The sequence below is a fragment of the Pleurodeles waltl genome, chromosome 1_2 (assembly GCF_031143425.1).
Source record: "Pleurodeles waltl isolate 20211129_DDA chromosome 1_2, aPleWal1.hap1.20221129, whole genome shotgun sequence".
In the NCBI taxonomy this organism is placed as follows: Eukaryota; Metazoa; Chordata; class Amphibia; order Caudata; family Salamandridae; genus Pleurodeles; species Pleurodeles waltl.
Window position 1 is genome coordinate 738,773,867 of NC_090437.1, and position 27,004 is coordinate 738,800,870.

General features: G+C 42.9%; 1 protein-coding gene across 5 annotated transcripts in view; it reads left to right on the forward strand.

Moving 5' to 3' along the window:
• GRIA2 (glutamate ionotropic receptor AMPA type subunit 2) overlaps nucleotides 1–27,004 on the forward strand; it is a 428,807-nt gene that overhangs the window by 367,263 nt on the left and 34,540 nt on the right. For all 5 annotated transcript variants that reach the window (XR_011205452.1, XM_069243241.1, XM_069243251.1 and 2 more), the window contains exons 11-12: nucleotides 12,230–12,600; nucleotides 25,741–25,939. Coding sequence is in view for 4 of the 5 variants with exons in the window: in XM_069243241.1 (XP_069099342.1) it covers nucleotides 12,230–12,600; nucleotides 25,741–25,939 (570 nt within the window). In the remaining variant the exon portion in view is untranslated. The remainder of the gene's footprint in view (nucleotides 1–12,229; nucleotides 12,601–25,740; nucleotides 25,940–27,004) is intronic.

Sequence of the window (27,004 nt, forward strand, 5' to 3'; positions counted from 1 at the left end):
AACCCCCTACCAGCCAAAATCCAGGGGAGAACAATCAATACCTTGATGTACTTTCCTGATTGGGGCGATAGAACAAGGACCCAGGCCCACAACAGCAGGGGCATGTTCCAGTTCTATGCCTTCCTGACTCCACTGGGATCTCTCTGTCAATGCGTCCCAGGCAGCCTAGACCAACCCACGGGGATTCTCTAGCTGCCAATGGCCAGAACCAGGCCCCAGGCCATCTAGGAGCCTCTGGTCTCTGAAACCATAATGAGTGGGGGGCGGTAGCCCCAGGTGCAAAGCAACCTGTCTCCACTCTATTTCCGATCAGTTCAGGGGCTCTACCCTGCCACTGATCCACCAACCTAGGGTCCGCACCCATAGGTTCTACAGGGGCTAGAGGCGAGGCTCTCCTCCCTCTACCCCTCCTTCTAGGATCCCGCCCTCCTCTCCTAGGAGGGGTATCACCAGAATCCACACTTGCCAGGGTGCTGGGTACAGCAGCCCTGCACAACTTTCTCGCCAGCCCAGGATCACTACCTGGCGACTGACCACCCAACCTAGGGACGACACCCTTGGGTTGCACCGGGGTCCAGGGCGGGCTTCCCCCTCCCTGAACCCCACTTCCAGAGTCCTGCATCTCCCCACCTCGGGAGAAGCCACCAGAAGTTTCACACGGGGAGGTGAGCGCACTAACCGCCCCCCCAACCAGGTCAGAGTTTACCCCCTGAACCTGTCTATCTAGTCCAGGGACGACACCCTTAGACTGGACCATTGCCCAGCGAACCAGGACTTCCTTGGGAGCACACCTACCCCCTACCAGATCAGAGCTTACCCCCTGAATCTGGCAATCCAACCCAGAGTCACTACCCTGCGGTTGAACCACTGCCTGGCGCACCAGGACTTCCTTGGGAGCACACGTACTCCCCATCAGGTCAGAGTTTACCCCCTGAACCTGATCATCCAACCCAGAGTCACCACCCTGCGGTTGAATCATTGCCTGGCGCACCAGGACTTCCTGGGGGGCACACCTACCCCCCATCAGGGAAACACTTTCCCCAAGGGCCACACAAGAGTCTGGCTGGCGCAGGTCTCGTGACCTCTGCCCATCGGACAGAGTCTGGATTCCCCCCAGCCCAGAAATGGTCTCACCAAGGTCATTCCTGGGGGACTCTGCTCTCAGAGCTGAACCCTGACCCTCCAGGTTCTCCACTGGGGCCCGCAGCCCCCTCTCAACCCTATGCCTGGATTTCTGCCTCCTCCGCTGTAGAGCGAGACTACCAGACACCAGGACCGGCGGAACGCTATCACCAGCCACCCGCCTAAGTCCTAATGACAAAATGGGATCCTTCTGAACAGCTGGCCCTACGGCACAGGTTAGGCTCACCTCCTGGCGTTCACTCATGGAACCTTCAGGGGCCTGGGACGGTATCTTGGGCACCTTGGGCCTCAGCCCAGCCCCATTCCCTCTCCTCAGAGACGGGACATGGGGTCCCTCACCCATCCCAGTCCACTGGGACCTACCTGGGACACTCCATTCCTTTCCCACCACACCTTGTTGGGAAACACCTAGACCACTCTCATTAGGAACACCCCCTAATGTCACACCAGACCCTCTGGTACGCAACCAGAAGTCTGCCTCCTTTGCGAGCTCCCTGGGGTCAGAGAGCTCACACACTGACAAGTGTTGGCGTAACTCTGAAAAACAACAACGAAACAGGTGCTCTCTGAGAATCAGATTAAACAGCCCTTCAAAATTGTTTACTGTGCTACCCTTCACCCATCCATCTAGTGCAATGCAGCAATCCTCCACAAACTCCTCCCAAGACTGGTGGGACAGTTTCTTACCACCCCTAAACCTTTTTCTGTATTCCTCAGGGGAAAAACCATACTTCACAATCAGTGCGTTCTTCACAGCGGAGTACCCCTCCCTGTCACTCTCTTCTAGAGTCAGTAGGGCATCCCTCCCCTCCTCAGGAATAAAACTCCCTAGGCCAGTTCCCCAATCCTTCTCAGGGATCCTGCGCTCTACCAGAGCCCTCTCATATTCCTTTAACCACTGACGTATGTCACCCCCCTCTTGGAACCTAGGTACCAGATCTATGGGTATGTGAGGAACATCTTTGCTACAGCACTGTACATTGCTGCCACCACTGGACTCCACCTGCAGCGCTGGTGAGTCCAGAACCTTCAGACTGCGCTCTAGAGCGAGTCTTTCTCTGGCAAAGGCCCTCTCTGCCTCTGCCATTCTCTCCTGTACTAAGGCCTTCTCTACCTCAGCCCTTCTCTCCTCAACAGCTAGGCGCGCTAACTGCAACTTCAGGTCCCTCTCTTCCCGCCTATCTCTTAGCTCATCAGGCGTCAAGGAATGAGAGGTAGCCCTGCTTCTTACACTGGACCCAGCAAGGGACTCCCTATCACTGGGGCCTTCCCTGTCAACTGGCGTCCCCAACCGGTCATTCTCACCCTCCTGATCAGTCTCTCTACCACTCTCTAGGGATGAGGTCTGGGAGCCCTCCCATTGGGAACCCTCGCTACACTCAGGATCCTCTGGGTACCCCCTACGCACACTCCCTCCCTGGGTAAATGTCACAAACCTTTCAAAGAAATTCAGAGATCTCCTGAGGTCCCCTTCTACAGGCAGCCCTCTCTCTCTACAGAACCCCTCTAATTCCCCCTGCGTGTAAAACGGCAGGTCCTCTAAATCAAAGGTAAGCCCCATCTTGAAAAGGTACAAATAACTCAACTGTGACAACCACAATACCCAAGCGTGAGAACTGAAAACAGGAAAAATGACCAAAGAGAGAAAGTTAAGAGAAGCCAAACATGTGATGGTCTAAACGCAATCCTTGTAGTGAAATAATGAGTCACAATGGTATTGTGCAAGCGCAAGTCCTATCCTCACCGCTGACTTCCAATGTTAGAAATGGGGTTTCTGGTTGGCTAGGGTATGCACCTCAGCCAGGCAGAACTTACCCACTCTAGTCAGGGCAAGGGAGTTACACGTCCACAAGAGCGCTTTTCCCCTAAGCGCTAAGGCCACATTTAAAGAAGATCAGTGCAGGGGTCAGGGGCCACAGCACCCTGCCCCTGGGAACAATTCAACAAGAGGGAGCACAGGGCTGGTGGGTCCAGCTACAGGCCAGCACAAGGGGTGCAGTTGGTGGCAGTTCCTCCTAGTGACCAGGCAGGTCACAGGTCAGCACAGCAGCAGCAGTCCATGGCGGTTTCCTGGTGAGTCCATTCATCAGCGTTCTGTGTCCAGTTTCAAGTTCCAAGAATGTTCAAATTGTGGGGAAAATTCCCCTGTACTTATAGTCAGTTCTTACAGTGTTTTACAGTGGTAGGGAGAGGAGGTTCCAGCCAGTTACAACTGGTTCTGGGAGTGCCCCCTCTCTCCTTTCAGCACAGGCTCCAAACATCAGTGGGGGGTTAACGACCCTATTGTGTGAGGCCAGGGCACAGCCTTTACAAATGTAGGTGTGCCCCGCCTCTCCCTTCTCTCAGCCCAGGAAGACTATTCAGTATGTAGATGCACCTCAGTGACACCTCCACCCTCCCTGTGTACAGGCTGTCTGAAAAGTATGCACAAAGCCCCAACTGTCACTCTGCCCAGACGTGGATTGGAGTCAAGCTGCAAAACACCAGAATCATAAGCACAGATAAATGCGCACTTTCTAGAAGTGGCATTTCTGTGATAGTAATAAAAAATACACCCACACCAGTAAGCAGTATTTATTATCACCATCACAACCATACCAAACACGCCTACGCTAGCCCTCATAAATCAGACAATACCCCTACACATAAGGCAGGGCATTTCTAATGCAATCCTATGAGAAGGCAGCACTCACAGCAGTGAGACACCAAGTTAGGCTGTTTGTCACTACCAGGACAGGCCATGCAATATGGCACATGTCCTGCCTTTCTACATACATGGCACCCTGCCCACAGGGCGTACTTTAGGGGTGACTTACATGTAGTAAAAGGGGAGTCCTGGGCCTGGCAAGTAAATTTAGATGCCAGGTCCCTGTGGCAGAAAACTGCGCACACAGGCCCTGCGCTAGCAGGCCTGAGACAGGTTTGAAAGTCTACTTCAGTGGGTGGCGCAAGCAGCGCTGCAGGCCCACTAGTAGTATTTAATTTACAGGCCCTGGGTATAGAGATACCACTGTACAAGGGACTTATAGGTAAATTAAATATGCCAATCAGGTATAAGCCAATCATACCAACTTTAGATGGGAGAGCACCTGTACTTTAACACTGGTCAGCAGTGATAAAGTGCTCAGAGTCCTAGAGCCAACAGCGAAAGGTCAGAAAAACCAGGAGGAAGGAGGCAAAAAGACTAGGGATGACCATGCGTATGGCCAAAAGTCCAACAATTTGCATCCTACAGGTGCAGTGATATTACAAAACCAATCAACAAATTGGATGGCTAATCTTTTGATAAGCATCCCCTTGTTGGCATGCATTATATTGAGAAATATCTTCCCTCCCTTTTAGTTTGAGGCCAGCTGGAACCTCAAAGGCATTTGTTAGAAACAAAATTCCAGAGTGGTCCTCTTTGAACATGCTCTTACAGGGGATAGACACTTTCCCTTTCCATTATACGTTCCTATGGGGCCTTCAAGTGCCTCTTATAAAACCATCATAAAATTATTGAAGTTTTGCTGAATTTAAATTTATTTTTGTGTATGTAACGCATTTCTGTTGGAGATGCATACAGTTGCTTGTGGCACCTGCCCAGTAAATGTTTTTTCATACTTATCTGCACATATGTGAGTCCTTCCCTGGAAGTACTTTTTACATGATTAGTGGCCTGGACATTGATAGTACACCTCACATGTGATAAGTTGATTCAGACTTTATTGTGGAACGCCTCCTTTTTGGAACTCACTTGTCTGAAATGGTAAAACCCTACTAAGGAGAACAGAGAGAATTCAACTCCTCTTCTCCCAGGACCACATTTTGGAACATAGCATAGTAAAGCTATTGTCCCAGTATCAGTAGAAAAGAGTCAGAGGCCCATTTGAGAGGGCATCACAACCGCTGATGACATCGGGAACAAAGCCCACTCATTTTGTATGGAGTGGGAATGTGATAGTAATGTCTGCAATGTGTCTATTCTCCTTGCTCTAGAAGAAGAGGTTGTTATAAGATTCTCTGTAGAAAAGAGTACATGCTTCTTCTACATGAAAGCCTTATGAATAATGTTCTCCAGCTGAGGATTGAGCAGTCGTTCACCAAGGAAACTGAGACAGCAGATGACAACTTTTTAAAATCAATCTGTATTTGAACACTTTGTCAGCACCTTGCGCCTGATAGCCATACAAGCTTCAGCAACCAAGTTTGCTGGACTAAGTCTATGAAATGGCACATTTGCCAAAAACAGAGCTTGTAATTCCATTTTACACAGTTGTTCCGTGAAATCCTATTTTTCTTGTACACCTATTGGCTAGGCTTGACGATCCTTTTCCTGAGACTGGGCTATATATGCACTCAAAAGGGCTAAGTCAAAATCTCTATTGTTATTACATAGGACTATGTCTACTCCTTAGTCTGCTGAACCACTTGCAATAGTGTTTTTCCAAGGCCCACCAGAATGGGTTTCTATGCACAGAAAACCTATGGTAGACAGCTTTCAAAGTGAAAGAATAAGCTTCCTCTTGTGCTTAGGGCCTTCCTCCATTGCTAGTAGCCATGCATTATTCTTTAAAAGATTCATAATGACTGTTACTGTCAATGCTGGCCAGCTCATCATTTGATAGCCAATTCATGGGGGCATGCCAGAATTGTTGACACTTTTCCATTTTCTAAAGACAGGCATCCAAAGTGGGGTTTGTATATAGAAAATGTGATATCAGTATACCTGATGTCCTGGACATTTTCTCCCGGTGCCTAATGGACAATTATATTTTTCCTTCCTGTCGCTGACATGATGGGGATGCTATGCCTTGCATGGCAGTCCAGGCAGAAGTAAAATGGTGAACACAGTGTTGAAGTGCCAAATGCTAGCAATTGATGAACATTCTAGGTTTTTCCAACAGCAAAGTCAGTGGCAGCTTCAGTATCTGATACAGTGGTCCTCGACCTCCAAGTGATGCCAAGGAACCGAGAGGTTAGAATGCTGTTGTCTACCAAGTTTTAGCAAAGTCCCATTTTGATCAACCTCTAAATTACCAACTTAATATTGTGTGTGGATCAGTACTCAGTATCTTCTTTAAGTGGAAGGTAATTGTAAAATTGTTTTTGATCTCCAGAGGAAGCCATTATCACAAACACAGGATTAAAAATCTACATATTCCCTGCTTTGGCATACAATAGAACAACAGTGGAAATTTAAGTGATGCTGTGCGGCCTTACTCAGATATCCAGAGACTTGAACCGGGTGATAGAATGGCAAATTGTAGACTGCTATTTGACTCAAAATCTCCTACTTAATCCTGACTGCATATCAAAGGCAGCAGGTGTCAAAGCTGTTTGTGCTTTGACTGTCAACCACCATCTTTCATATCTTCATGGGTTATTGCCAACCTCTGGTAAACTTACTAGGAATTTGGAAAAACACCTGCCAGCTTGACACTGCCCTGCAGGTAGATTGCACACTTCAGATGTAATTTCAAGTGAAAAACATCCTAAGTGCATATAATGCTGCACTAAATAGAAACTTTCTGATAAAAATGCAATAGCTAGTTTTGCTATCGTGCTTCATAACACACTTCTGCCATTTGTAAAGACTGTAAATAACAGATGTCACTCTTACCAAGTGTAATGGTACAGCATTTACCTACTTCAGAAGAATAGGAGGCTATGGCTTTCATTACGAGTGGAACATGGAAATAACAACCCACCTCCAATAATACGCTCTCTTAGTGGAGTTGTATATTAAATATAACTTCAAAATGATTTTATGCAATGACAAATATCTTTCATTTATATTTCTTTCATTTATTTAGAGCATGTATACAAATTTTGCAACATGATTGAAGCATTAATATGTACGAACTGCCTTACTTCTTTTAGAGTAGAGTTCATGTTGCCTGATTGGTGCTCAGCCGCATAGATGTCTTTCATGGTGTTGATGTTTTACCCTGCCTAGATATCAGTCGAGAACAAGTAGTCCTAAAAGGTGACACAAACAGCACAGGGGACCCCTCCCAGAACTGAACGCCTCTCTAGTCTTAGATCAATGACGACCATGGCACTGAGGGCCCTTCCAACTGCTGGCAGAGCAGTCCACGAGAAGATGCCTATCAGCATGAGTGAAAGCAGTAGGCAGTTCAGGTTCTTAAACCCTGGCTTGAAAGAGGCTGAGAACGACTCCAAGGATTGGTCTTGGATAGTGGTAGCATTGGCCAATGGTTCCAGAGCTTCCCCTAAAGAGAAGTCTGACTGAGAATGGATAGGTCCTCCCTCCCAGGTTGCTACTGTGTTCGCAAAAGGTCCATCTAAAGCCACCATGCTGGGCTGCGGTGGTGGTGAGTTTTTGCATATTGTATTATGGAACATTGTGGACCTGTCTAGTAAAACAGAGGATAAGGACTGACTTGAACTAATTGATCAATATGATATGTGTTGTTTCCAAGACATTCCCATTCCCACGACTCCTGCCACCTCCTGCTGCCTCGCTCCTCTTCTGGTGTCCCAGCATTTATTGGGACACTAGCATAGGCTCCCCAGCAATCCTGGTGCTGCTTTCATGTAAAACCTAGCATGAAAACATGAACAGGACTGGCCTGAGTGGTAGTGACTGCTGCTCAGACACAGCCCTGGGGCCTGTGCAGTTTCTCCAGCCTGGTAGTTAAACACAGCCAGGCTTGAGAAACCTAAGTGTGCATGTGTGTTTGGCTGGCCTAAAACGGCCAGCCAAATACACATGCACACTTAGTGGGTCATTATGACCCTGGCGGTCGGCGTTAATGTGGCGGTAGTACCGCCAACAGGCTGGAAGCCAACCCGCCAATGTACCACTCCGACCGCCATGGTGGTAGCAGCCGCAGGGCTGGTGACGACAATCTCCAGCCTGGCGGCCGCCATTGTGCCACCAACGGTATTATGTCCCTGCCTACAGCCATGGTTTACGGGTGTTCATAATGCCAAAGAAACCATGGTGGAATTTGTTCCCTGTCACTGATAGGAGCCCCCCCATACCTCTCCAAACACCCCCCACCCCCTCTACATCCACACCCACTCATTCACACACACACGCAGACACACACTCATTCACACATACATACACACATGCATTTATCCATTCACGCACACATCCGCACACACATCAAAACACACACGCAGACACTCATTCCAAGTTCCATTCATACACACACTCATACCTCCATACAGACATGCACTCACACTTCCATACGTACATGCACTCACACACATTCATACATGCATGCAATTACACACTAAACACACACTCGCATTCATGCACACACTGACACATACATGCACACAGCCCCCCCACACACACACAACATACCCCAGCCCCCTCCCCTGTCGAAGACCCGACTTACTTGGATCCAGGGGGTCCTCCGGCAGGAGACGGGGGTGCGCTGCTACCGCCAGCAGCGCCCGCCAGCAGATCACTGCCAGGCTAAATTATTTGTCATAATACGGCTGGCTGTGGTCTACTGGCATGGCGCTGTTGGTGGTAGCAGTGCCACTTTACCGCCATCCGCCAGTATGGCCACAGCTGGATTTCTGCCCTTCTTGTGGCGGAAATCCGACTTTGGTCATAATATGGCAGCCGGATGGTAGCCGGTCTTTTGGCAGCCGTCGCTGCGGTGGTAGGTGGTTTTTACTGCCAATGTCATAATGAGGGCCTTAGTGACTCTTCCTGTGCTGCTGGCTGGGCCAGGAGATGAAAAATAAAACAATAGTGTAATTACCATTTTATTTTTATCTCCTGGCTCTTGGCCAGAGGGGTGATGCTCCTCTGCCATTGCGGAGTTGCTTCCCATGTCCCCATTGGGGCAGATCAGGGGTAATTATGCCCATCAGCTCCGGGGGGGGGCAGAAAGACTGTGCCCACTTATATGGGGTTGGGGGCGTTGGCAAGCCCATTTTGGGCTGCCCCCCCCATACATTATGATTCCAAATAGTCCCTGATGCCTAGTGCGTGTTCTGCCTCCTGGGAGGCAGATCAGGGGCTTATGCCCCTTTCTCCCTTCAAGAGGGGCAGAAAGACTAAATATGCCCCCAATATGGGCTGGACATCCCTGGATATCCCTGTGTATGTAAACATTATATAATCTGATTATAATGTACATATCTAGATATGTGTGTTTCTTTGTACAAATAGGTATAATAACTATTTTATATTTTTATACATACTCTTTAGTCCTGTGTATATATGGTACATAAATATATTACGTATATGTGTATGTATATGTACATATATATGTGTATGTTATACTAAGCTTGACATGTTCGTAGGTCATTGCATAGTTTCTAAATAAGTTGTTTGTTTAGATGCTTATGAGTCTCTGTTTTTATTTTATCTATTACAATAGGCAAATATTATCTTAACTATTTATCTAAATATAGATAAGAAATATTGAAATATTGAAGAAAGATAAAATAATGTTATAAAAGTACACAAATTAACTTCAAATAAGGCAACTCTTGAAAGTTTGTGTTTATACGATACAACTTCAAATCTCAATATATTATATTCCTTACACATATATTCTCTTACTATCTAATCACGTATGTGTATATTTACTACTTTAGTCCTACTGTACAAGAGGCAAAAAATGTACTCTCTTGAGAGCTTTACTCTGTCTCAACATCACCCCATACCTCTATCATGCTATCCTCTATCTCCACCCTCTATCTCATCCCAAACCCATTCTACTACTATCTCCAAAATAACCCTCCTAGACTCTTCCCTCCTCTACCCCTCCTGGCTCACCCCAAACCTCAGTTTACTACTATGATCTCCCAAACAACCCTACTAAATTCTCCCTCATTTATCCCTCTTTTGACTCATCCCAAACCCCATTTTACTACTATAATGTCCCTAATGGCTTTCTACACACTCTTCCATCCTCCACCTCTCCTTAACTCATACCAAACCTCATCTTACTACCATGATCTTCCAGTAAACACTTTTGGATGCTTCCATCCTCTATCCCTCCATTATTCTATTCAATCCAACTAGCAGACTGACATGTCCTCTGCTCAAATTAACTCATACTCATATTTCTCCATACTAATCCACCACTGACCCTTTTGGGTATGGGAGTAGTGTGCTACTCGCTGAAAAGTGCTGTGATACCTCATCAGGGGTAGTAAGCGCTATATAAATACAATTACAATTACTATATATGGGGGAAGCAAAAACCCTTGCCCAAGGGGCCGCTCCCCCTCTCTGGTAACTAGTGGGTGGATCCCTGCTTGGGGATTGCCCTCCCTGGTTCTCCCCTTTCCAGTGATACCTCTCCCATCTGCCTCAGAGCTGAGATAGCTCCCTGAGCACCGAGGCAGGGAAGGTGAAATGAGCCCGTCAGCTCATTTCACTTTCATTTTCAGTGAATGATGTCATTTCACTAAAAACCCAAAACAGCCTTGGGAGCTGGTGAAACTAATCCTTAGCTTTCGAATCTGTTTTATGGTAGAAGGCAATCCCTCTGTTGCTCGCACCAGAGGGATTTCCAGTGCCATGTGCGCAGATGGTTGGAGCCGTCAGATGCACATGAGCACAGTTGCATCGGGCAGCTCCCGGCTGTCAGACGCACCAAAAGAGTTGGTTCTTGTTTGTTTTCACTTACTTTTTCCTATATTCATATTATTGTTTTAATTATTGTAAGGCTGATAGCTGAAATTTATACTAACTGCCTTACCAGCCCCCAAAAATAAAAGAAAAAATTATTTCCCACTCACAGACTACATACAGACCACTGATACCTAACAGATACTCAAAATCAAAAGCAATAAAACACACATAGAATCAGTCTTATACAGCACCCTATTTGCGTATACGAGTGCCCCCTTAAAATGCTCAAATCAATGCAGTATCTTTATATAACAACAAATGAAGCATATAACATATATGTAAACCAGATAACTGAAAATACATCAATAACAGGACACAATTAATTGATCTACATTTTATACAACAATCATCAAAATAGGAGGAAAAACATATGTCATAGATACAATGAGAGTTTTTTTGGTGTCTGTATGACTGTAGCACAGGTTCCGAAGCGTGTTTCGATGTCAGGTGGTCAGCCAGCCACACACCTTCTTCGGTGCACAGAAAGATGGATCGGGTGTATAATAAAACCAGAACAGGGGAGGGGGCAGCCCAAACATTACGAGTGGTCCAGTTAATTGTGATATATATGGTGATTGTTGTTGCAGCACACATCACAATTACAAGTTTTGTGATAAATATACCTGCTGATATTTATCAGGGGAATAATGACCTTTAAATATTGAAAAATGCGGATTAGGTGCAATGGGTACGAAAACGTCTGTGATGTTTCCCAAAAATATCATAATTGGGTGGTATATTTTCACCTGATATATTGCGACTCAGCGTTTTCCGATTTTATCAGGTGTGTTAAATAACATGTCAATTACCAGGGCCCTCTTAATGGGGGTAATAGCTGTCATTGTCGGGGTTTAAATATGTTACTTACAAAATACAGTAGATGTCAGTGGTGAGTAATTAACTGACTAAGCCATCTTGCTATCTATCATTGGTCTGAAAGAAAACCAAACATCACATAATCCCCACCCATATCCAGTGGAACAATTTATTAATACCAAGCATGGCAAGATTGCTTTCAGAGTAAGTAGGGCTCAGCTATTAGACTGATGAGATTTCATGACTATCCAATGTAGAGCAAACACACCCAGTGCATCGCTAACAATCACTAGGATTCCCTAGCGTCCCTATGTTTGATGATATCTACTGGGCTGTAGAGATCTATTGTCACATCATTCACCGAAGGCCCCCTTCAAGGGAAACACTGTGCTAATAGAAACATGCAGAAGACTAGACAGTGAAATTAGACTTTATTTCATATGTTATCCTTCCAGTGAACATTAATGACTCCTTAAATCCACTAAAGAATACCACTGAATACACTTGTGTATGCATAGCCAAAATATAAATATGTGATGCCCCTGTCACCTTGTTGTTTGATTGTAATACCCTAAATGACTTTTGTCATCATGCAATTTTGCTCATTCCTACCTTGAATTATTTTTTACCTTGCTTTTTTTCCCTTTACAGAAAGCTGACATTGCAATCGCTCCCTTAACTATCACTTTGGTGAGAGAGGAGGTGATTGATTTCTCAAAACCTTTTATGAGCCTCGGAATATCTATCATGATCAAGAAGCCGCAGAAGTCCAAGCCCGGAGTGTTCTCCTTCCTTGATCCCTTAGCATATGAAATCTGGATGTGCATTGTGTTTGCATACATTGGGGTCAGTGTAGTCCTTTTCCTGGTCAGCAGATTCAGTCCCTACGAGTGGCACACCGAAGAGTTTGAAGACGGAAGAGAAACGCAAAGTAATGAATCAACCAATGAATTTGGGATATTTAATAGTCTCTGGTTTTCCCTGGGTGCCTTTATGCGACAAGGATGCGATATTTCGCCAAGGTTGGTTCCTCGACATTTTAGCTTTGTGTATTGTTGGTCCCAAAGAGACATCAAGGTGTATACATGTTCACTTCCCAGACAACACACGTTGTTCGTGTACTTCTCACTCTTTCAAGGTTTGCGAAATCGTAGTCAAATGAAGATTTGCTCAAGGCCTACCTCATGTTAACGTGTCAAATTAAATGCACTCTGGAGGTTGTTCAATGCATAAGATTCAGAGCATGTGTTTTTGAAGAGATATCGTGTTTAGCTGCATATTTTATTTTATAGAAAACAGTGCTGTTGGTACACCTGAAGCATCGGTGATTTGCATGTCATTGCAGCAGCTTAATAATGCACACTTTCTTTACAGCAACATGTCACAGAAAAAATGCACAATTGCTTCTGTAAAATCACGTGATTGCCAAATGTCACCGTTTTTACAATATTTTCCTTTTCCCGAATTGTAATGACACGCGGATCACAACAACAAATGTTTCAGATGTGCACGCCAAGTGAGAGGCCAGTTAAGAGTGTATACATGTTTTAAGTGATATTGCACGGATTGTTGGCGTCAATCAGTGGAAAAAAAGCTGCCAGGGGAGAAGAGGACGCTAATCCGAAGAAGGGGACACGTAATGTAGTCATAATTTAACTACGTCTCTACAATAACATATCTGCAAACTACATACCAATAAGCTGAAAAACGACCGCATACTCGACGCCCTTTCCACTAAATTCTGCATCACTGGTGCCCATTATTCTAGCCCTTTCTTTTAAGCCAGTATAATGCTCTAATGCAAGCTTTCCCACACCCCACAGAACTGCCTTTCTGTGCAGGCGCTTCGGGTTCCATGTGAAAAAAATAACTGATCTGGATCAATGACACATTTGAGATCCTGTTACAGCCTCTGCCAGACATACAGTACATGATGTTACTTTATATATGCTATTTGGAGTTTGTCAGTTAGTACTTTTACATCTATGTATTAGTATACTCTAACTCCATGACATTTTCCACAAAAATGCGTTCTAATTCAAAGATGTTGTTGCACAGCCTGGGTTGAAAAACAAAATGATTCAAGAAATAATAATAAGCGTGGACATTTGACCGAGAAGGGTTTTAGGGAGGGTTAGTGTCAGGATATGGAATAGAGTCAAATATAGGGCTAAAGTGAAGGGTAATCCCTAGCTCTTTCACAAATATTGCACTCTAGTTTCCGAATTTGTTAATTTGCACTTCCTAGTCATTTGTGTCCCTTATGCTCTTTCTTCAAGATTTATCCACGGCGTTTGACATGGTTGATCACACCACCCTCATCAGATGCTCAGTACCCTCAGATTAATTGTAACAGCTGGGGACCGGTTCTCACTTAACCTCTCAGATTGATAATTTCCCCTCACATTCTCCTCACACTCATTGCTAACCATCGTACCCGGAGATGAACCCCAAAACAAAACCCGTAGGTGGAACCTAAAACAAAATCTCTCTGCTTCTCCTTACACTCCTCCTATCTTTGTAACATCATAATCTTTGTTGAATTTCCCAGCCTTTAGTCAAATTTGGGTATTTTACTCTTCTCTATTCCGACTTCATGCTTCACACTTGACGGTTCACAAATCATTTTTGTTACATGAATGTGTATTACTCTTGTCTCATATATGAATCCTACTCGAATATGAAGGCCTAATTCATAATACATGTTCTGGTAGCTGTGTCGTACCCAGGCTTCGGTAGTATTAATTATTAATTATCATGAGTAAGACATGCTTAATCAGGCAAAAATGATTTTTAATTTAAAAAATTTTTGCAATGAGTTCATGAGGCTACTACAGTGTGAGAGTTTGCCTGATTGTTCTTTGCAATTAATTTCACAATTTTGGAGCAAAGGACAAACATTACTACCGCCACCCCCAAAATATATAGAGTGTGAAACAATCAGTGGCACAGATTTCCCTGTGCCTGCTTTATTAAGTTGCCAGTTTTGATATTTATATGAATTTAAATAAAATCGTCTTTGAATGACTGAACTCTTAATACAACAAAGCTCTTATTGTTCTCAAATTTGAGACGTCAGATTTAGTTTAAAAAATATATTTTAACACACTCTACAAAGCTACATTTTTCAAAGCATGGGGGCTCCTCGTAATAGTAAAGACGGAACCTTCTGGAGAAATATCTAGCAGAAATAGATGAGTTGGATCTCTAAATTATGGAGGTTTAGATTTTAAACTGCTATGAATGCCCACCTTGGTTGTCCAATCTCTCTAAAATTAACACACATATGCGATTTTACTGTAAATGACTGCTAGTATTTCCGAGCACGAGATCTCACTGACAATATTAGAGAGTGTGGTATTTGCCTTGCAATTCAAAAATAGTGATCTCATTATTTAACATGTTATTCAAATAATTTTCAAAAGTCAATTTACTATTAGGAGGATATTTAAACAAAAACCTATACCATAGGTTCAATGAAGATCTCTTAATATATTTTTGTTCAACAATTCTTCAGGCTTCTTTTATAAGACCATCTTAAAATTATATTAGCCTGGCTGAGTTGAAAACCTTTTTTGTGTATTTAATGCCTTTTTGTTGGGCAGCTGCTTGTGGTATATGCTGGTAAATGTTTTTATGTATCCATTTGTACATATATGTAAAGGGTCGACTAATATAAACATGGCGATTCATTTGTCGTGGACCACAAAAAAAATTAACCGCATACTTCAAACTTAGTGCCATATGCTATGAATGGCCTCTCCATTGTCTATTGTTCTATTGATTGCTGTAAATGCCAAATGGATAAAAAGCTGTTTATTACAGACATTGCCCTTGTTGGCTAACTACACACTAAAATCATCTTAGAAATGTACCTGAAAATTTATGATAGCAATACGTAAAGAAACTGTCCATAAATTCACACCGGTGCAATTTCTGTTAGTCAGGTTACACAGAAAAACACATTTCACATTAACATGTTTCTGTTTGTCTATCCACCTGTCTATCAACCTACCTGCCTATCTTTCCATTCATCAAAGGGAGTGATTCACAAGATTCGGCTGTGAGTGCTCCTACACTTGTAGTACTCATGGCTTACTACTGAATTCCAAGTGTGTGGTTGGAGTACTTTTGACTTACTCACTTCTAAGTTCTGTAATTGAATAGTAAGCCAGGAGTTGTACAAAAGTATATATTAAACCATAGCTTTGTGAACTTGGCCCGCAGTTTCCATTCATATGTCCAATAATCGGGCAGATCTGTACAAATAAATTAGTCACTGGACAATCTTTTAAATGAATAGATAAACATCTATATTCTTGTAGGGTCAATACAGGTGGTAAAGCTACTAAACAAATGGCTGTTTAGCATTAGAAACAAGATAGACTATTCTTGCAGACACATGATATGTACATAAAGGGATATGTACAGAATCATAGAAGTAGCAAAAATAATCATGGGTCGCATACAAAATAAATAATCTGTGCATTCAGATTTACAAACTTGCATGATTGCAGACTTCAGATTGTCAAAAAGTCTTACTAGAGAAGGCCTAGAAACACACAGCAGTTGAAAATGTACATGCAAGATCTGGAAGACCTCTTTGTTTTGCCCCTTGACCAAGTAAAATCCATTTCCCAGGAGTGAATAATTGTGAATAGTGTACAGTTGTGCATTATGAAATGCCTTCCATTAAGTGTAATTGGACTTGCTTTTTTCAATAGGAAAAATTATTTTACCAGTGGGAAATTCCCTTCTTCTATAACCCTACCAATTTTAGGGATGTTCATTTCTTATCTCCATCCCTGCTCCTCATAACAGTAAATCTTTGTTTCCAGTGCAGGGATGGGTGGGAAAAAGGTTTGTGAATGCTCACCGGTACCTGCATTTGAGGGTGTGTACAAACAGAGACATTTTATGGAATGAGCAAAGTGGGCACGTGACCAGCGCATCCACCTTCCAAGGAAGGGGCCTCCTCAGAAAGTTAAATTTTTATTTAGCTCACTTCTGTGTATCCCTGTATTTTAACCTTTAACTATCATTCAATGTTGTTAGGCAACATAGGGGTCAATTAGAAAAAAGGAATAACGATATTGAAAGTTGTTTCACACTGGGGGCCCCAAAAATCTGTAAGAGGGTACACTTCACAAATGTTGAGGGCATTCTAGCCCTGATACACCCACTCCAGGCTTAGGAGTAGATTTACTCACATAGAAATCTTTGTGTGAATAACATATTTTGAAAAAAGCAAAACATTTTTTGTGAAGTACACACATTTTGTACGTTTCGCCCACCGAGGAGATGTCTGTTTTTGTAGCTTATAGGTTATCGATTTCATGCATTGCATTTAATTATTTTAATCATTTCTGAGTCATATGGCTAAAGGGAATATACATTTTTTGTGAAGTACACACGTTTTGTATGTTTCGCCCACCGAGGAGATGTCTATTTTTGTAGCTTATAGGGTATCGATTTTATGCACTGCATTTAATTATTTTAATCATTTCTGAGTCATATGGCTAAAGGGGATATATAGCATACATTTTCAGTGTTGACTTGCATAGGGATGGTCTATTATGACAAAGCAAACATTTTTGCTTTACTTACTGTGGGCAATTTTTTTTAAATAAAATAAACACAAACTATTGGAAATGGCTCATTCTGGAGGATTACCCGCAAAACATATGCCTTTACCCGCCATTTTTCCCTAAATTGTTTTTTGTTGGCCTTAGGACGGAAATACAGCCAGTGTGTCTGCATCAGTTATTGTGCCATCCACTTAAGTAGGGCTTCTACCTAAACATGTCCCAGGCCTGCCATTGTAGCCTGAATGTAGTGTCATACTGCCATGTTGTTTGGAATTTAAATCCTCTTTCTAAGCTTTCAACTCTGCTTTTACTACATACAGTATGTCACCCCTATGGTAGGCCCCACAGAGCCTCTACGTAGGCCATAGAGCAGGGTTATGTGTAATTAAAAGTTAGGACACATACTTTTAAGTCCTGTTAGTGAAAACCCCTCAAATCCCTGTCCAAGCAAGGATCCTCACTCTAGTCTGGGTAAATCACACATAATCCAAATTACCCTGCACTCCTCAAATCCATTTTGTACTACTGTGATGCCTACCCCTCCTACAGGATACCATTGTGGATTCCTTATTACATTTAATAAGCTGTAATTGCTAAATGAGAGGAAATGGAAAGGTCATGACTGATAACTATGGAATTGTAATTATAAACCCTCTTTAATGGCAAAGTTGGATTTATCATTGCAATTTTAGAAAGCGTCATCTTCCTCCCCTTAGCCCTTTGTGCTGGCAGCTTGTCTTGTGTCACAAGACTGAGTGTGGCTGACAGACTTTGTGAATAACTCACAGGCAGTCACACAATAGTGGGATTAGGTGTGCCTCAATGGGCCATTAACTGGCTTGAATGAGGGGGCGTAGCTGAGGACTGCCCCACTTGCACCTGAATGTGCTGTGCCCTGTCTCTGCAGAGTAGGCCTAACGACCCTGTATTGCCACTGCAGCCAGCTTAGAGCCAGGGAAGGGGAGTCAGACAACTCCTGGAACTTTAAAGAACCTTTCCAGAAACTTCTCAAACCTTCTAGGAATAGGGCACCAGGGTAAAAAAATAAGACTCTCAGACCCAATCTTCAGTGCATTTATGGACACTCTGCTAGCAAGAAGATTCCCGTGCTGCTGAAGGCCAGCCACTCTGCTGGACTGCTGTTTGCTAGACTCATGCTTTACTGTGCTGACCTGTGCCTGCTACCCTCTTGCCTGGGAGTGAGAAGGACTGGACCTGCATCTCTTTAAACCCAGAGTGAATTCAAAGGCTAGTCTGCTGGCCTCCTGTTCTGAAGGCTCAGGGACATAACAGACAACCCTGCTGCTGTACCTTGACTCTGCCATCTGTGAATCTTCCCTGCCAAGTGGTGCCATCCCAGTCCTCTACCATTGGAAGTGGACCTCAGGTGTTTGCTCCACCAGAACCCGTGCATCCTCTACTGCGTGGGCAGAACCAATGCATCAACACTGTTGTGTGGAACAGAACCGGCTCATTGCCTTGGAACCAACAATGCAGTGTTTTCTTTGGTGCAAGGTCCCCACACCCCGTCGATAACAGTCTTGGCAACAACACCCACACTCTGCATCACAGCCCCTGTACACATCAGAATCAATGCAATGCTGCATGAGGAACACGTCTCTTCTACTGTGTGGGTAAAATCAACACATTTCCTCAACGATGTGTTTTGGAACCAACACAATGCTCTGCAACCAGGATTTAAGGTACTTTGGTCCAGCTGGCCAATGAGGTGCCTGTAGCTGGCCCACCCTGCATGATGGTCAGCCTGAACTTTTGACTTTGTCCCGGTATGGTGTGACCAGATATTCTCGGTTGGCACTTTTGGCTTCTAAGCACTATTTTACAGTTTATGCTTTAAAAATTCATGACTTGAGTTTTACTTATTGGATTTTTGTAGCTTTGGTCATGCTATGTTTTTTGCATAGCCCAGGTGAACTTATGGTACCATGGGGAGACTGGAAAGAGGGATTTGAAGCCTATATACAAGCTATTGGAGGTGATATTTTTACATCAGCAAGAAAATTAGCATTTCTCAAACTCTGGGTGCTGAAGGAAGAAGGATTTTGAAACTTCTATCAGATGAGGAGGAAACTGATGAAGAGATGAATCAATATGACACTGCCATAAAGCAACTAACTGAGAACTTTGGCCAAACAAAATGTAGTGGTTGAAAGATTCAAATTTTCAAAAAGGAGTCGATTATCTGGAGAATCCGTGGAATGCTATGTAGCCAGTTTGAGGTCTCTTGCTGCAATATGTGATTATAATTTTTTTTTGGATGAGATGTTGTGGGATCAACTAGTGTTGAGAGTGAATAACAAGAATATGCGGGAAAAACTACAGAATACAGGAGGATTGACGTTAAAAAAGGCAGTGGAAATAGTAAAATGAGTGGAAAAAAACTGATGAAGATCTGAAGGAATTGGCTGCGAGAGGAAAAAATTGAGGTAGTTCAAAAAGGATCTCAGAAAACAATAAAGAAAGATGAGACTAACAAGAATTCCGCTAAAGGAGGAATCAAGACTACTTGGGTTTGCTTCAAGAGTGGGCTCAAAGGGCATGTGTCTAATATTGAAATGTGTCCTGTGATCGGACAAATTTGAAATATGTTAAAATGCCTGTGAGTACTGTAGCACAAGATACCAATGAAGATGAGAGTTCTCAAGAAGTAATATTGCAATTGATACAAGTGGGAAATGTATGTGATGATAATCCATTGTGTGTGATCAAGGTTGACGGAGAAAGTGTAAAGATAATAGTGGCATCGCGGGCAGGATACACACTGATTGGGGAAGGACATTTACCAATGGTTTCACAGCCATGTGGTCAATCACTCTGATGTCAAATTAGTAGCGTATGGGAACAGACCCATAGATTTACTGGGTTACATTGATGCTTATGGAGTTTTAAGGGGTTGACGTTCCTTTGAAAGTGTATTTTGCAAAAGATAGTTTGTGGTTGTTGGGCTGGTATCAGAAGAGAGATTTGGGTATAAGATTAGATCCAAATCATCATGAGCAAGTCTTAGTATCCCTGTCAGAAATAAATATGTCAGGAAGGGAGTCTCAAGCCTCCTTTTTCAAAGAATTTCCATGAGTTTTCAGCGATGAATTGAGGTTGTTGAAGGATTTCATGCACAAGGGTGTTCTTAAGAAGGGTGCAGTGCACAAGGCCCACAAGCCCAGGGTAGTTCCTCTGGTCAAGAGGGATCCATTACATTGGCAGTTGGAAGAGTTGTGCAGCAGGTGAAAAACTGAAGAAATCGAAGCATCCAAATGGTTAGCCCTGTGGTATTAGCAAAGAAAAGCAATGGGGATTTGCATCTGTGTGCTGATTTCAGAGATCTAAATGCTGCAGTTTGGGTTGACAAGTATCACTTGCCTAATATTAATGAAATATCATCTACCATTAAGATGGTTATGGTATTTACTACATTGGATTTGTCATCGGCTTAGGATAAGGTTGTATTAAAGCTACAGTCACACCATTTGACATATTTTATAACATCCAAGGGTTCCCAACGGATGCCTTTTGGGTTGGCGTCTGCAGCAGCAGTTTCCCAACGTGCCATTCATCACTTGTTACAAGGGTTATCGCATGTCACTTATTTTCAAGATGATAATTTAATATTTGGGAGAGATGTCAGTGAACATGATGAAGCCCTGATAGCCTTGTTGTGAGTGTTGAAAAAGAATGGACCAATTGCAGTCTTGCCTTGGATTAGCAGAGTGCTATTACATATTTATTGTGAAATTTGCAGACAAACATAAGTGCATACAGAAATATATGTCAAAAGGAAAAGTGTTTGTGTGGAACATTGAATGTGAGGAAGATTTTTGTGTGTTAAAAGGATGTATTGCTACAACCCGGCACTCAAGGCTTTCGATGCAAATGACCACCATCATCAACACTGATGCTAGTAGTGTTGGACTGGGTGCAGTGATGTTGCAGAATCATGATGGGGTTGAGCTTATTATTCCTTACACTTCCAGACCTTTAAGAGCTACTGAAAGAAAGTATTCTACCATAGAAAAAGAAGTGCTGGGTTGTTGTTGGGCAGTGTACTATTTCAGGAAGCATGTGTAGCATGTCTGGGGAACAGAGTTCAAAATCAGAATGGCTCATCGGCCATTATTAGATGTATTTTCTACTGGAGGGTCTGGGAAGCTCTCTCCTAGAATTGCAAGGTAGGTTATGATATTATTAGAATTCAATTACAAAATGGAATATGTTCAGGAAACAAAATGTGCTCGCAGATTGTTTATCGAACTTGCCTGCTGAGGGAATGAGCGAAGATGTTCATGGAGATGACAATTGCATGATTGCCAAGGTGATGAAGATATTCCATGAAGAATGGATTAATGTTTCAAATGAGGATGAAGGGGCTCATTACGAGTTTGACGGATGATTTTTACTGTCTGCAGAACTACAGACGGGGAGGTTGCCACCACTGCGGCTGCCTCCCCATCAAATCCATTACGTGTTTCCAAACAGAGTTTCTGCACACCAGCCTAGCGGGAAAGACCCTACAGCACTGTCGCCAACTCCTAATCATACAGGCGTCAATGCTGTAGGATACAGGGTGCACCAGCACCCTCGCAATGTTCACTATCTGCAAGACAGACAGTAAATATTGCGAGGATGCTGGCCGGGGGACCCCTGCACTGCCCATGCCACGTGCATGGGAAGTGCATGTGCCCCCCTGAAGCCCCCTACACCCGTTCCCCGCCAACCTTTTCACCATCATGAAATCGCTGGCAGAAAATGAAGTCATAATCCCCAGGAGGTGCTGCCTGCAACGCTGTCTGGAAGATTAGGACTGCTGGAACTGCCAGTCTGCCAGAAGGACTGTTCCCGGCAGTGCTGGTGGTCTGACCATGGCATTTCTGCTGCAGTCGTAATATGGCGCTCGGACCACAGCCATGCATGGACCTGGCGGTCATGAGACTGCCAGGTTCGTAATCAGGCCCGAAGTGTTGAAAGAGTTAATGAAGTACCTCATTGAAGGTTGGCCTACAAAAGGTAAGTCTTCTTGTGGAGCAGAGTTGTTCTGCCAGGTGACCACTGAGCTCTCTGTGATAAATGGAATTTAGCTAAGAGGAGAGTTGTTGGTAGTAACAGACAAACTTAGAGACAGAATTTTGAAACCAGCACATGAAGGGCACATGGGTATGAGTGCTACTAAAACGCGTCTCTGAGCAGAATACTGGTGGCCTGGTATTGAGCATGATGTGGAACACTAGGGAATGTGTGTTATGCGCTTGGAACAATAAATCACAAAGGTTGGTGAAGTATCCTCCCATAGTCTCTGATAAGTCTGATTGGGTGTGGAAGAAAGTTGCTGTCAGTTTTACTGGACCATTCAATGCTTTGAGTAGTCAATCAAAATTTGCAATTGTAATAGTGGATTATTATACTCGATGGCCAGAAGTTAAATTCTGATCACATTACCACAGACGTGCTGGTAGAATTTCTGAGTGAGTTATGGGAGAGAGAAGGAATTATAGTTACGGATAATGGTGTGAAATTTGTGTCTGAAACAATAAAGACTTAAAAAAAAAAATATGGAGTTGAGCATGTGCGTTTCTTGATGTATTACCCGCAAAGCAACGATTTGATGGAAAGGTGGAATGCTCAAGGAAGGGATACAATTGGCTCTTGGTAGTAGAATGGATTTGACCCCACATAGTCTAACAGGTAAATCTCCATTTGAGTTGATGAGAGGTCGTAAGCCAAGGGCCTTGTTGTCCAAAGGTGTCGAGCGAAAGACCAAAATCCAGTGATTGTGAGTCTGGAAATAATTTTCAGTAGGGCGATTGGGTGAGGGTTTTGCAAGTACAAAAAGTGAATCATTGTGAATCAAAATATTCTGAACATTTAGTAGTAAAAATAGTAAATAGGTATACCTTATTGTAGAGTGATGGAAAGGTATGGAACAAAGGAAAAGTTGTGAGAGTTCCTGACTGTTTGAAAAAGGTGGAAAAAGTGGAGAGTGGAAGGGTGCAAGGTCATTTTGTTGGTGTAAGAACAAAGAAAAAGGTGTTGCCCGATCCACGTGGACTATGCAATGTATTGATAGTACATACAATGTAGGCATATTGGATTGTATACTAATGCAGTTCTTTGTTTCATATTATATTATATATATATATATATATATATATATATATATATATATATATATATGTATATATGCATAATAAATGTATTTACATATTGTTTTGTTAATGCAGTTCTTTCATATTAATGCATAGAAACGTATGTAATTTCTTTTGTGTCAGTCTTTCTAGTTGACTGGTTATTCAATATTGTACAATTGTTTGGGGGGAGGAATGTGTTATGGTGTGAGCTCAGCTTATGTCACTGCTAGGGAGATTCCACTGTAGAATGGAATTTCACTAGGTAATGCATACCAGTTGCTTGGTGGAGTCTCTCCTGGGTGGTTAGAAACGTCATAGCTGGAAAGATTAAATAAACTGGAGAATTATCTAAACTACATACCTCCAAGATGTCTCTTTATTTCACTGTACCCCCATTGGATCTGTTGAATCCCCCTGCAGGAAAAGAATATGTTTGTGTGGGGGTGAATCGGTAGCTGTCAACTCACATTAAGGGGAATACTGCACTAGCAGTTGACTAAGTATATCCATGTGCCGCACAGAGTGACAAATACCCTTGGAGAGAAAGGCAAGGCTTTTTGGAGGAAATATCCTGTAAGCCACATACTGCACCATGTAGTTAAATGTGGCGGAAGTTGGGTGAGTGCTGCACCAGGGATTCAGACCTCCTATAGAGGAACTAAATTGGAGGTACCATAAATCCAGGGCCACTTTAGAGGTCACCGGTGACTTCTAGAAAATTTGGTTGCACGTAGGCCGAAATCTCTGCTTCGAGGAAGCACTGTAGCCTGTGATAAGCCACATGTGTCATTAAAGTGGCACAATGGGACGAATTACCATTTCCCCGTTTTTTCCTCTTTCTATGTGTGCTGCGTTCTGCCTCACACATAGAGGACAACGCTATTAATGATAGTTTATGTGCAGGAAGGTGGACCTTCCTGCACATAAACAATTATCCCTGCAATGGTGCACCATGGTGCAAGGGTGCCTGCATTGGTGCTAGGTAGCAGTTTATGCACCGGTGCTGTGGAAAGTACAGGGATGCATCCTATTTCTGTAAATGCAACGCTTCCCTGTGCTTTCCAAATGAGTCCAGCTTTAGAAAGGACCTTTCGGGCGTGGCCACACATGTTGCTGCATTTGTAGTCACTTTTGAATCATTTCAGCTTGAGACCATGTTTTGGGTTAAAATAAGTAGATTAGGCAGCAGGTGGTGGATTATGTGCCAAATGCGGCAAATTTCTAATTATGTGAAATTCGCTGCAGCCTCACAATCACATAATTCCAGTGGCCCTGCGGTTCCAGGAGTACACCAAATCTACATATAAAGTGTGTTTTTGGTAACCGGTTCCCAAAATACAGTTATAGAGTGCGTGATCCCTTATTTTACGAGATTGTCAGGGTGAACTGTTTTACATACCCAATTTTCTCAAAAAATGTTTAATCTTCTATTTATCTAGAATGACCTTTCTATGTTGCACAAGAGAAAGGCACACTGAAACACGTTGAAACAGCTTGAAGAAATACAACTTCAAATAGTTATTGTTCTGATGCTTTCTCGCAGTTTCTCTTGTACCTTTCTTGTCGTAAATGATGTTTAACAGTGGACCTTAGGTGTTAACTAAAGGTCACCGAGCCAGAAATGCCTCAGTGTCATACATACTAGTTGTGCACCTTAGAGTTGTCTATTCATTACACTGCTCTTCACAGTGCATCATTTGCTAAAAAATGAGTGCAATAAACCAATTGTTATGGGCTCACCACCAATGCTACTGAGGGTTGTGTCTGCTGGAAATCAAGTCTAGCTGTCTTTGATTCTGTTTCATGCCTCTTTCTTCCACTTTCTAAAATTCCTGTCTCTTTATCTCACTCTTTAAGTTTTTTTTCATTCCTTCCATTCTCTCTCTTAATCTGGGTCAAAACCTAATGATCAAATTTATGTTCTGATCCTCAAAAATGAGTGCTGGTTCCTAGAACCTGCAACCAATTAAGCACTAGGTCTTCTTATACTGTATATCTCATTAGTGTATGAGTTCCATCATCTTTTTCTACATCTCATAAATATATGTCCCACCTCTGTTTACAGTAATTCACTCTATTGTTTTGAATAGGTTGTCTATTTATGTTCTGAAAGTATTTTTAGCTGTTTTATATGTATAGGTTTTCTTACAGTTGTTTGCCAAAACAGTAAAAAAGTTTGTAGTAAGTAAATGTTTTTCCTTCTGAAATTTTATAACAGGGGACATTTTACAGAGTTCTGTCTCTCTTCATCCATGAATTAAAAGACAACTGATATAAATTGCTGTAATACATATTCACAGGGCATCCATTGATTGTTTGCTGTAATTCTCAGAAGTATTTTGTTAAGAGTCTGACAGTGTGCATTGTGGAAGCAAACGTGTTCCTGATAAGAGCTTCATTTAATTTTACACATTAATTTCATACTTGTCAATAGATCCTTATCTGGGCGGATTGTTGGAGGTGTGTGGTGGTTCTTCACCCTCATCATTATCTCATCCTACACGGCTAACTTAGCGGCCTTCCTAACCGTAGAGCGGATGGTGTCTCCCATTGAAAGTGCAGAAGATCTTTCTAAGCAAACAGAAATTGCTTATGGAACTTTGGATTCTGGCTCCACTAAGGAGTTTTTTAAGGTAAGAGCCTATACAAGAATAACTTGTTGTTTGACCTGGCAGACTTAAATTGTTTAAAGTGCCAATTTGAAACTGCAGGTGAAACCAACTTACTTCCTAAATCATTGAAATGAAGCACAAAATGTGAACTTTCTAGAACAGGATTGGGTTGCTTAATGACCTAGGTGAGGAATCCACTTATCAGGGGTGCAGGAACAGCCACAATTTCCTTTGCATTAGGGAGGTTTCATGGTGAGCAATGCCCCTTAGAAAGTATCTAGAAGGACACCATTTAGCCAAGAGACATACAAGATACACACATTGCATACACTTTAACATAACATATTGCCTCCTTGATGTATGTGTGTATACTTAATTGGTTCTTATTGAATGCCCTGCATGTTTTCCTGTGGTTTCTTGAACATCTCCCAATGGTGCTAATGTGAGGTCAGCAACGCAACACAGAAATAAGAAAGGCAGAACCTAAGCCAGTAGCTTTTGGGCAGACTAGGCCTAGGCTTTTTAATTAAACTATTTCAAAATGTGTATTTTAGTATAGTATATAACACTTTGAGAACCTCTGTATGAGTGGCCCCTTAAACCTCTGGTTATTTTCCTGACCCAAGCTTCCCTGGGTAGGGAAATAATGAGAGTGTCAGGTTTTTGAGTTAAAGTGAATTGGTATCTCCACACCAGTCCACAAACTTCTCCCCAGGATTATCACAAGCTGATGTTGACTACTTTTGGAAGTTGAAATGTTCATGTGAAAAAACAAACCTTATAATTTCACTGGACCTGGTAACTCAGATGTTGGGCCTCAGACAGAAAAAGAACAGTGTATCTTTCACGTCTCAGTGCAGCATGCTTATAACTGGCAATCATCAGGAAGCCCCAATCAATAAAACCATAATTAGGAACTACTGAGATATGGGGGTTCTCCAGAGTGCCACCAAAGTGAACAGCTAGGGAGCACTGTCTTCAGAAACCAGTGGTTCATGGTCACAATAGGTGTACCTATAGTTTACTCCTCCCTTTGGAGGTATCAGCGGTCACCCTAGCAGGTATGCTACATCAGCTAAAGAACAC